This window comes from Equus przewalskii, chromosome 3, assembly GCF_037783145.1.
Source record: "Equus przewalskii isolate Varuska chromosome 3, EquPr2, whole genome shotgun sequence".
NCBI lineage: Eukaryota > Metazoa > Chordata > Mammalia > Perissodactyla > Equidae > Equus > Equus przewalskii.
Genome location: NC_091833.1, coordinates 29,446,955 through 29,458,900, shown reverse-complemented (window position 1 = coordinate 29,458,900; position 11,946 = coordinate 29,446,955). Strand labels below are relative to the sequence as shown.

Below are 11,946 nucleotides of genomic sequence, written 5' to 3'. Positions count from 1 at the left end.
CCTGGCCTTCATTAATTTGTATATCCCAGGGTTTGAGGTGTGCTGGTGACTGCTCTGAGTGAAAACTTAGCAGTAAATGGCACACTCCATACAAACCTCTTTGAGTCTGAATGCGGCAAGAGCAGCATATGAAGTCAAAATCTCCAACCTTGAGCCGCCAAAATGAAATCCTCCCCAGCCAGGGATCCATTCGTGTGTGTGTGTGTGTACACAGAGTCTGCGACTTCCCAGAGAATCAGACTCCTGATGAGGAGACAAAAGATGGGCCTCTCAGGGAGACCTTTGAATGAGGATGCCAACCTTCTTTTCTATATGGCTTTTAAGTCCTTGGTTCCTTCAGCAACAAAGGGTTAGTCTTGGCATTCTTGCCTGCTCAGTGACCAGGAGTGGAACTGAAAAAAAGCAGGGAAAATCAGGGGCACAGGAAGACATATGGACACACATAAACGTGGAAACTCAGAGATAAATAGAGACTTTAAAAAATAATGGAGAGTGAATATTCAGGAGTCTGATGGAGCCTCATCCATTATCCATGCATCCATTATCCACCCATCTATCCATCCATCATCCATTCATCATCCATCTATCCATCTATCCACCCACCCACCCATCCATCCATCCATCCATCCCTCCATTCAGGCAACACTGATGGAGCTGAGCCCCTCCTATTTATGAGGCACTGTCTGTGCCCAGCATGGGGAGTACGCAAAGGCAGAGGTGGAAGTCTAATGGCAGATAGACCAATATCTGGGAATAGCAGTGGGAGTAGACCCCGAAAGGTCACTCGCGAAGCTGGAATACATGGGGCGAGCACGTGGGGGAGAATGAACCTTCCGCCTCAGCACAGGTGAGGGTGGACGAGAAACCTGCACATCATAGACATGCCTAGACCTCCGGGCTTCCTAGAGAGGCCCAGATGCTGGGGAGGCCGGTCCGAGAACTCGGGCGCCGAGCGGGGGCGGGGCGGGGCGGGGCGGGGCGGGGCGGGTGCTGAGGTCTGAGCCGTCCGCCGCCGCCGCCGCCGCCGCCGCCGTCGCCGTCGCCGACGTCGTGAGTTTGCCCGGGATAGGAGGGGAGACCCCCTGCGGGGACCCGGGCTTGGCTGGCTGCCGCGATCACTCGTCGGGGGCGGCCGAGGGCGAGCCCAGTGCAGCTGCGGGGGTGGCCGCCGCGGTGGGACGAGCCCAGCGGCCGGTGGTCCCCTGCGCGGGTGGCGGGGACATCCTCCCCTGTTCACTTCTTTCGGATTCCAAGGAGCCGGGTTCGGCGTGGCTTCCCAGAATGTCGCGAAAGCCTCAAACGCTGCCTGGCCTCTGATTCCCTTTTTCTTTTTATTAAAAGACAGCAGGCCCCAAGCTCACAGCTTTCAACAGGCACCTGTAACTCGTTAGACTGACCCATATCTTTTGTCACCACCCCACCTTTTGGGAAGGTTACCTTGTCTGTGACAAATGATTCTGGTTTCCCATTTAAGGTGGCAAGGTAAGGTTGGCACTTAAAATGAACGTGTTTCTTGTAAAATGGTGAGTAGATTTAAATAAAACATAATGGGTGAGTAATAGTACCAGAAGTTCCGGTTGTGACGGAAATTGTCAAAGTGGTAAGTCAACAACCTGCATTGTCCCAACCCAGCTGGCGGGTCCTGCAGACCTGGCTTCGAGCCCTGGGTGCTGAGCAGCCACTCACGACCTGCAGGAGCCAGGAGCCAGTCTCTTTCTTCTTTTTCTTTTTTCTTTTCAATTTTTTTCTTCCAGCTTTATTGAGATATAATTGGCATTATAACATGTAATTTTAAGGCGTACGATGATGATGTGATGTCCGTATATATGTGACATACCCACAGGAAGTTTAGTTAACATCTCCCTGACCTCATATAATTAGAACTTTTGTGTGTGGTGAGAACTTTAAAGATTTTTTCTTTTAGCAACTGTCAAGGTTATTGTTAACTGTAGTCACCGTGCTGTGTATTAGATTCCCAGAAATGATTCTGTCTTATAACTGGAAATTTGTGTCCTTTGACCAACATCTCGTTTCCCCCACCTCCCAGCCCCTGGTAACCACCCTTCTGTTTCTATGAGTTCAGCTTTTTTTAGATTCTACATATAAGTGAGATCATATAATATTTGTCTTTCTCTGTGTGACTTATTTCACTTAGCATAATTCCCACAAGTTCTGTTCATTTTGTCAAAAATAGCAGGATTTCCTTTTTTATGGCTGAGGAATATTCCATTGTATAGGTACTGTATGCCACATATTCTTTATCCATTAATCCATTAATGAACACTTAGGTTGTTTTCATGCCTTGGCTATTGTGACTAATGCTGCAATGAATGTGGGGGCACAGATAGACATATTTTTGAGACAGTGACTTTATTTACTTTGGATATATACATGGGCAAGTTTCTTCATCTCTGAGCCTTTTTTCTCATATCTGAAAAGCTGAGGCTAATAATAACTACCCCAGAAGATCGTCCTGAGGCTTCAGTGGTAAACCTTTAAAGCCTTTAGAGCACTTAGTCCATATTAAATCATAAATGTAGCCATAGTTGTTATTTTCATATTAGTGAGGAGGAAACAGGATCAGAGAGGTTCAGAGATTTGCCCAGAAGGGCACAAGGAATTGGTGAGAGTAGCACGTCCAGGACCCACATTTTCTTATTTCTAACCTAGGAAGCTTAATCTTGCATCCTCGCTACCCCTGCCTCGTGGGAGGAGAGGGGGCGCCTCCTCCGTGGCCCTCCAGTAATTGGAGGGGCCCTATGAGGTTGCAGAATATGTTAGCTGTGAAAGCCCCCATAGGACTCAGGTCACCATAGGGTTGCTGCTCCCGGTGATGGACTCTGCACAGCCCCGGGTGCCTGTTGTGGTTGAGACATAAGCTGGGGAGTCAGACAGACCTGGGTTCCAGTGGGTACACATCTCTGCTCTACCATTCACTAGCTGTACTAATAGTAAGTATCGTCTTGGAGGGTCGTTAGGAGCATCAGGGAGAATAATTCACGGAAAGGGCCTAGCGCAATGCCTGGCACACAGTAAGTGCTTAATAAATGGCAGCTGATGCTGCTTTGCAGGGTTGAAGTGGCGGACACGCGGGCCTGGAGAGGAGAGGAAGCACGAGTGTGGTGCTCCTTGCCAACACGGCAGAAAGGGGCGTTTGAAGAGGTTGCAGAGTGCTCATTCCCTTTATGTTTATTGAGTCCACGATCTGCCAGATACTCCTTGGCCCTGCAGATACTCCTGGGGAAACGGCCTCTGCTCATATGGAGTGTAGTTTGGGAAGCAGATGGGAAAGGCAATTATAAAATTATTTAATTACTTTTGTCATAAGCATCATGAAGAATTGTGAGGATCTTTTGTGCAACAAATATGTGGGTAAAAGGAGTTTGAGTGGACAGCTGGACCAGATTTGATACACCTGAGCTGATGAGCATTAGCTGCCCTGGCTTTACCAAACCTGAAGTGAGTTCGCTCACTTGTTGTGCAGCAGGCCAATCTCTGACACCGGGTGTGGAGGAAGAAAGTAGGAATTTTATTTTTGCACAGCGCTGAGCAAGGAGAGAGGGCAGCTAATGCTCAAATCCCAAACTCCTCGAAAAGCTAAAAGGAAGGGTTTTTATTTGGGGTTTTAGGTGGGGGCAGGGGAGCATATGGCCTTGCTGGTCGGAGCTTTCCCACCAGCCTGTCTTTGGCCTTGAGACACTTGCAGAGAGGAGGGAGCCTATGACCTTGCTGGTCAGCAGCTTTCCCACCAGCCTATATCTCTTCGAGGGGAGAAGATAATCCAGGTGCTTGTCCCTTGACGGTGTCTGTCTCCATGGAGGATAGTGGATTCTGGAGCTAGGAAGCCAGAGAGTAAGCAGGGAATGAGTGTTTTGGTTTTAACCCCATATATGCTGGGTTTAATGTGGGGAAACTGATATCAGGGTCGGTATCACTGGCACCTTGATTATATTCAGAAGAGTGTGTGCAAAGGCCTCTATGTTTGGGTATGTCAACTTCCCACTTGATGCTATGCCCATAGTTAATTTTCTTCAGAAATGTGTTTGGCTTTACACCTTGCATCCCTTTTACCTGTATCAGAGTTCCTCTCTTTATCATCTCTAACCACTTCATCTTTATTGCTTTGACTGCTCTTTGTTAAACACAAATAGTTTTCAGATCACGCGTGGAATTTGAACAACACCATTTCTAAGCCCTCTAGCCTCAATGTCCATCCGGTCAGAACACAGCTACCTTTTGCCTCTAGTCAGTACTTGGGGCAGTGATTTAAAACACACCGTCAGGGGCCGGCCCCGTGCCCAAGCAGTTAAGTTCGTGTGCTCTGCTTCAGCAGCCCAGGGTTTTGCCAGTTTGGGTCCTGGGTGCAGACCTAATACCATTCATCGAGCTGTCCCACATAGCAGAACCAGAAGGACCTACAGCTAGAATATCCAACTGTGTACTGAGGGGCTTTGGAGAGAAGAAGAAAAAAGGAAAAAAAACAAAAAAGAAGACTGGCAACAATGTTAGCTCAGAGCCAATCTTTAAATAAGAAAATAATGCTATCATAGGTTAAACTACCTAGAGATATTTGTCTTTTCCTTAAAGTACATACAGTAAATTTTTGTTTTTCTGACAGCAGTCTTCAATTCTCCTCTCTGTTCCATACTCTAGGGGCACCTGGATTTGTATATTACATTATAATACCAGGGAGTTCGTAGCATCGTCATCTTGAACTCGTGGGATGAAGGAACTGTGCATAATCTAAGGTTCTTATTACTGATCCTTAGCATTTAATTAGGTCTTTGTAAATCTAAAGTACTCCTCCTCATTTTTATGACTTTCTTCTCAGAACTTCCCTGTGAGATGTCAACTTTATTGCCCTCACTTTATCTTAGTATTATCAAGAGGTCAGGCAGATTTTAAATTTCATTTTTTCCTGTTTGTAATTAAGGTTCCTTTTTCTTGATCATATACTCAACTTTAACCTATGTCTGCTAAAACGACTGCTCAGGTGAGATGGTGCTACCCTCTCCCCAACCCTCCCCAGAGGAAAGCAATTACTGAACAAAGCCACGTTTTGGAAGCCTTAAAGCTATTGCGATTATAAACGCTGGTCTGAGTGCCCAGCCCTGGAAGGAATCAGATGGAAATTAATTAATAAAACAGAAGCCGTAAAGTCTGTAAAAATGTGGGAGCTGGTTGAAGGAAAACCGTGTATCCTCTTTCTCTCCCCTCTGGCCTAGCGTTCATGGAAATTTCTTGCGGTTTTCCGGGAAATGTGTTTGCTGTGATTTTTCTGCGCTTATTGATGTCGGGAGCCAGGAAGGGAGGGAGTGGTTCCTGGGTAATACCATTAATGGCTGGTAGTCTACGAAGGTTTTACCGGTGCTGTTTGTCTCGCTAAATGATTAGTTTTTCCTTACTCATTGCCACCTTTCTTGTCTGACCCTCCTAATCAGGTCAGTTAAGCAAGCTCTTACCTCAGATCGTTCTGGAGTCTGTTGGAAGGTAATGAGGAGTCGCATGAATAGGCCTGGCAGGTACCCTGAAGCATTAATAATTTGAACTTGTACATTCCTGGCGTGATTAATGTGCACATGAGCCATGATTGACCTGTGGTCTCATGACTGGACTGGAATGTGCAATTTTAGAAACAAAGGATGTTAGAGATGAAGAAGAATTTCTGTTGGAGTTTTCTTAATTGGACTCTTTGAAGGTTTGTCCATTTTCTGAATCCCTTACAGTGGAATTCTTGTGGCGATAATAAGAATATCTTAAATTTTGTTATCTGGCATCCTATTAATCAAAACTCTATTAAGCAGACAGAACATTTCTGAAACCCGTGTGTGCTCTTTCGGTTAATGACATCACCTTCCTCAGACTTCACCTGGACGCTGTCCGCTGTCACCCCATTGAGTACCTGCCAGCTCTCATCGTAATTCAGCTGAGCACCCTGGCATCTCGTCCTGCCTGAGAGCCCTCCAGCTCAGCGCCCCATCCCCCTTACCCAGACTCTTCCGTTTCCAGCCTCTCCCTCCTCCAGGAAGCTTGATCTTTAGCAAGGACCACAGTGAGCGCATCCTTCCTGTAAAACCTACAAACGCTTTCTCTTGTCTGCAGAACAGAATGCAAACTCCCCCAAAGTGGACTTGAAGCTGTCTCTGAGCTGATCCCAGGCTGTCCTACCCCCCATATCCCCCGGTACTCCCTTGGGCTTCAGGTGGCACTCCAGCCGCAGCAGACTCGCCACGCTAGTTGCCCAACACAGCCTTCCTTCCCTGATGCTCTTCCACTCATTTCTGATGCTCCGTCAGCCTGTGGTAACCCTCCGCCTCATCTCAGCCTGCTCACATCCTCCCATTGTCCTGATTCAGCTCTAATGCTCACTCCTCAGGGAGTTATTATTAGCCTCAGCTTTTTGCTGATCTGCCCTTCAGAATCAATTTCTCCCCACCCCACCTCGGTGTTCGCACAGCACCTTGTTTACACCGACGTTATAAAGCACTGTTGTTTTCTCCCTTTTGCCTGGTGCTTTAGATATTTGAGATAGCCTCTCTCCTCCGTCATACCCTCCAGAATGCAGGAACGCTGTCTCACTGAGCTTTATGTCATTTTCATTCCATAACCCAGGACTTTCTAGGAGATAAGTTTAATTAAAATGGCAGTGTTCATTGGCATACACACCAATGACGTTTAGACAATGCGGGGCCCTGCATAATTTGTGCCCATCATAATTTTACTAAATGAGATATATTTCACAGTGTTCAAAATCATCCATAAATTCAGCAAATACTTGTGGAGTATCTGCCGTGTTCTGGGTTCTGGTAGGGACACACCAGTGAAAAAAAGCAGAAGGTCTCAGGTCTCTTGGAAGGAGATCAATCGTAAAAAAAATAGACAAATAATTTTAGGTAGTGAAATGTGCCACAAAGAGAACAAAGCAGCATTTAAGGTAAGGGGGAGCTCTTTTGCACTGAGTGATCAGAGAACCTCTGTGAGGTGAGGAAATGACATTTGAGCAGACCTAAATATTGAGAAAGATGCAGCCAGGCAAAGACCTGATGGAGCAGTTTCCCACTGAGGCAAAACAGGAAGCATGCTTTGGTCTCAAGGCACGAATGAGCTCAGCATCTTTAAGGAAAGGAAGGAATGTCCAGTAGTTGGAGGGTAGAGGACGGATGGAGGAGGAGTGTGAGGTGAAGACAGAGAGGGAGATGGCAGGTCATAGAGGTGAAGGTAAGAAGTCTGGATTGAAATGTCGGTGGCTAACATCTCCTGCGTTTGGAAACAGCATCTGTAACAAAGTCATGTGATTATGTCAAATACTAGAATTGACTACATTTGGTTTTATGGGTACTCCAAATCCAAATGGGAGTGTTCTGCATGCAGAAAGTAATAGAATCATAAGGTCACTGTTAGGCATATTAAAGGATGCTGGTGTGTTCATTCTTGATGAATTTTCTTATAAACACAACTGTGACAATTGCTTAGTCAAACTGTTGGAATCCATCAACCATTCTCCACACCGTTTTGCCCAGTTTTTCCTGATATGTCTTACTCTTCTCTTCCATATACTCTCAGGCCACTGAGACAGTCACTTACTGAATCTTGTCTTCACCCGTCACACCGCTGATTTGTGCATGAGTCATCTGATTAGCTTATCTGGCCATCTGATCTGCTTAGTACGGTTATCCAGAAGAACTTGTCAGACTTTTTTGTAACCTCGTGCTTTTGGGAGACCTAATCATGGTATGGGGGAATGTAATGGAATCATTGAATCCCCAAACTCTAGAGCTTGAAGAAAAGGAAATTTGAACAATGACATCCATGGAACACCTGTACTGTGTCGGGCATTTTATTGGGCATATGTATACACTATCCCATTCAGTCTTCATAAGCCTGTGAGCTTATTATCAGCTCAACTTTTTAGAAGCAGCGGTAGACTCAGAGGGATCAGTAACAGTACTGCATACTTCTTTCTTGCAGGTCCAGTGATCTTTTGACTGCCACATATGGACTCCCAAAAATCTCCGAAGGAAACTGTCCTCATTACCGGAGGAGGTGGCTATTTTGGTTTCCGGTCAGTGCATCTATAAGATATGCCCATGGAATTATTTTACTGGTAGTTGCTGAAAACAGTATAGCTTTCAATTCTGATGTTAATACAAGATAGACACTTACTTGTTTGTGTAATGTTAAACCAGAAATCAACTGTGGGGCCCAATGCTCGGATATTGAAATTCAGAACCACAGATATATTCCACTTTAAGAAAAATTCTCTATAGAGCCGTCAACTTGGGGAGGGGAGATTATTCATGTCACCAAAAATAATTTAAAATAATAGCTATTCTTTCACAGTTATGTTGTCATTCATGAATATTTCAAAGAATAGATGGTGGGTCCTAGAAGTGAGGGGGAAAAATGTAACATCTAGATGCCATGTCTTTGAAGATAAAGCCTCTCTCATGTTAATTTAAGTAGATGTGAGGATTCTCATTTTTTAATATTTGCATAAGTAAGACTTGCACCAATGAACATGTAAATTGAGGAGTCAGGATAAACCAAGAAAACTTGGATCTGCCCCACATTGATTGGTAAATTATTTTAAGCACCTTTCCTAGGCATAGCTCAGTAGTGATTTGATTTAAGTGTTTTTACTTTCTCATCTCAGCCTGGGCTGTGCTTTGAACCAGAAGGGAATCCATGTGATTCTGTTTGACATCAAGAGCCCTACTCAGACCATTCCAGAAGGAATCAAGTTCATACATGGAGACATTCGCCACCTCTCTGACATAGAGAGAGCCTTCAAGGGGGAGGATGTCACTTGTGTGTTCCATGTTGCTTCGTATGGTATGTCAGGGAAGGAGCAACTGGATCGAAAGTTGATTGAAGAAGTCAATGTGGGGGGCACAGACAACGTGCTCCAGGCTTGCAGGAGGAGGGGGGTCCCAAGATTAGTTTACACTAGCACTTTCAATGTCATCTTCGGAGGTCAAGTTATCAGAAACGGAGATGAATCTCTGCCTTACCTACCTCTGCACCTCCATCCTGATCATTACTCTCGGACCAAATCTATCGCAGAGAAGAAGGTGCTGGAGGCCAATGGGACGGTCCTGGAAGGAAGCAATCGTGTCTTGAGAACCTGTGCTCTAAGGCCGGCTGGCATCTACGGGCCTGGAGAACAAAGGCACCTCCCCAGGATAGTGAGCTACATTGAGAGGGGCCTGTTCAAGTTTGTGTTTGGGGATCCCAAGAGCCTGGTTGAATTTGTCCATGTGGATAACTTGGTGCAGGCTCACATTCTGGCCTCAGAGGCCCTGAAAGCTGACAAAGGCCACGTTGCCTCTGGAGAGCCCTACTTCATCTCAGATGGCAGGCCTGTGAACAGCTTTGAGTTCCTCCGGCCTTTGGTTGAGGGCCTGGGCTACACCTTCCCATCCGTCCGCCTGCCATTGACCCTCATCTACTGCTTTGCGTTCCTAATGGAGATGGCCCACTTCATCGTGCATCGACTCTACAACTTCCAGCCCTTCCTCACCTGCACTGAAGTGTACAAAACTGGCGTCACACATTACTTTAGCCTGGAGAAAGCCAAGAAGGAGCTAGGTTATGAGGCTCAGCCGTTTGACCTCCAGGAAGTGGTGGAATGGTTTAAAGCCCGTGGTCATGGCAGAAGTCCTGGGAATGGTGACTCTGAGGCTCTTGTTTGGGTTGGGCTATTGGTCTCACTCTTGGTTGTAGCACTTCTCACATGGCTGTCTTCTTCTGTGATTCTGTCACTGTGAAGGAGGAGCTAAAAATAAGGAGCTGATCACATTGGTTTGGATGGTTTTCAAGAAACATGGGTTTTAAAAGATAGATATCTGATGCCAAATTTTGGCTCTTTAGATTGCTGTTTAAGAATAGGTTCTTGGACTAAGTCTTCATTTCTTACCTCTTTGTACTAATCCTGATGGGAGAAAAAAGAGGCAAAGATAAGTTGGGAATTTGGGTTCTTGTGTCCTGCTTTAGAGGGTACAGTATAAGTCATTTGGGAGCCATAGAGCTAAACTTAGATTGGAATTATCTTACTTGAATTTCTCAGAACCTAAAACTGTACTTATTTCCATTCCATAGACTTTGCATCTACTTAGAGTGGACTAAAACCCACATTGATACAGGAATGGCGAAACACTAACAGGCCTTGGGGCCGGCCTGGTGGCGCAGTGGTTTAAGTGCGCACGTTCTGCTTTGGCAGCCTGGGGTTCGCCAGTTCAGATCCCAGGCGCAGACCTACACACCGCTTGTCAAGCCCTGCTGTGGTAGGCATCCCACATATAGAGTAGAGGAAGATGGGCACAGATGTTAGCTCAGGGCCAGTCTTCCTCAGCAAAAGGAGGAGGATTGGCGGCAGATGTTAGCTAAGGGCTAATCTTCCTCAAAAAAAAAAAAAAAACCACTAACAGCCCTTGAAAATGTGTGAAAAACACCAAATTGTGCCAGATCCCTCAGACCAACCCTCTGAGGAAATGATGGCTGTTGCAGGGGAGGCACTGACTCTTCACAGTGTCAGTTTTGGGGATTCCTTTTCACCTTTTCTCTTATAAAACCGTTAAACCTGTGTGACCACATGGTAGTGTTTGATGTTTAAACAGGTAGACCTTTATCTTCTCTCATAGGATTCTTTTGAGGATTAAATTAAACGAGGCATATAAAGTGCCACCCACACACCTAAGCCATTATTTTTCTTAATATTGTTACTGTACATTCCCAATGATGCTTTTCTTCCTTGGGGTATTCCGTTCAGAGGGTGCTGTTGCTACTAATCTTTCTGGAATGCCTTCGCGATATGCTCTCAGAGTCTGTAACAAGTGTGTTTGAATATCCTCATCTTTGTATAAAGTTTTGGTCTCTGAGATTGAAGTTTAGGAAAGAGCTAAAAATCTGATGATTAAGGATGATGATCAAGCTAATGATGCCATTTGTAATTAAAAAGTGAAGCGTAACTCTAAACTAACAGACTGGTTTTCTCACTGGGAAGAATTTGGGTTCTCTGAAGGCAGCTTCCAGGGAGCAGTGTTTTGAACAATGGCCGCATTGTCTAGCCGCCCCCGGGGACTGCCGTGGAAGAGTTCAGGTTGTACTGTTGCGTAAGAACCAAAGTGGAAAGAAGACAGCGAATCTTTACCCATTCGGTGATTCCAGCTGCAGAAAGGGCAGTGTTCCACCCTTGAGAAGAGGATCGATTGCTGTGGACGGTTACGTTAGAGTTGGTCGGGAAGATGAATACTCCCTGGTGAACGGCGCCTGGGTGTTTTGGGAAAAGTGCTCAATCTGATACCAGAAGACCTGCAACCGTGAATATTTTGTGTGGCCTTAACCAAGTAACTGAAGCCTCTTTAGGCCTCAGATTCCTCATTTGGGAAATGGGAATGACTATTTGCCCTTTCTCTAAACCCACCTCCCTACCTCACAGGGTTTGTTGTGATCGTAAAATAAGATGTGGTGAAAGTACTTTTAATATATAAATTGCAACATAAAAATGAGATGGTGGTGTGTGATTGTTTTCTGTAAACTATTTTTCGAGTCTTTGATTTCATAAGAAGCTTTTGCTTCAGTCCCGGGTTTTCTTGTACGAGCACCCGCTGCGTATCTAACACTCCAGATGCGAATGGGCAGGTTTCTCTATCCTCGGCAGACTTACAGGCTAGTAATGACAGGCTAGTATGTCCAGACGAGAAGGTCACTGATAGACCAGGGGAGTACAGTAAGACCTTTATCTATTGTTGTTGAGAGGTATCACCGACTTCCAAAACATGTTTGTAATGAAGTCCTTCAAAAGAAAGATCCTTCTCAGTTTTCTTAAACCAACTATGGTGGGGTTTTGCTTGTTTTTGTTCTCCACAATCAAGCTATCTGAATGAAATTCCGAATCAATATATAGGCTTTATTGTCATCCAGATATGAGACATTCGGCCATTCTAC

At 45.5% G+C, this 11,946-nt stretch overlaps 1 protein-coding gene across 3 annotated transcripts; it reads left to right on the top strand.

Annotated features, from left to right (window-relative positions):
* Window positions 1–923: 923 nt before the first annotated feature.
* On the top strand, window positions 924–11,507 carry SDR42E1 (short chain dehydrogenase/reductase family 42E, member 1). Of its 3 annotated transcripts, XM_070612380.1 has the most exons (4): window positions 1,015–1,482; window positions 4,654–4,748; window positions 7,969–8,062; window positions 8,654–11,507. In XM_070612380.1, the coding sequence occupies exons 3-4, from the start codon at window positions 7,995–7,997 to the stop codon at window positions 9,765–9,767; spliced, it is 1,182 nt and encodes a 393-aa protein (XP_070468481.1). In that variant the 5' UTR covers window positions 1,015–1,482; window positions 4,654–4,748; window positions 7,969–7,994; the 3' UTR covers window positions 9,768–11,507. The 3 variants fall into 3 exon arrangements, with proteins under 3 accessions (XP_008529291.1, XP_008529293.1, XP_070468481.1); XM_008531069.2 differs by lacking the exon at window positions 4,654–4,748 and having other exon boundaries at window positions 924–1,050; XM_008531071.2 differs by lacking the exon at window positions 4,654–4,748 and having other exon boundaries at window positions 993–1,482.
* Window positions 11,508–11,946: the final 439 nt, after the last annotated feature.

Excerpts from the sequence above, each read along its gene's own strand:
- SDR42E1 (XM_008531069.2), top strand. The coding sequence starts at position 7,995 with ATGGACTCCCAAAAATCTCCGAAGGAAACTGTCCTCATTACCGGAGGA. Across the intron at positions 8,063-8,653 it reads GGTGGCTATTTTGGTTTCCG|CCTGGGCTGTGCTTTGAACC; the intron begins GTCAGTGCATCT and ends TTCTCATCTCAG.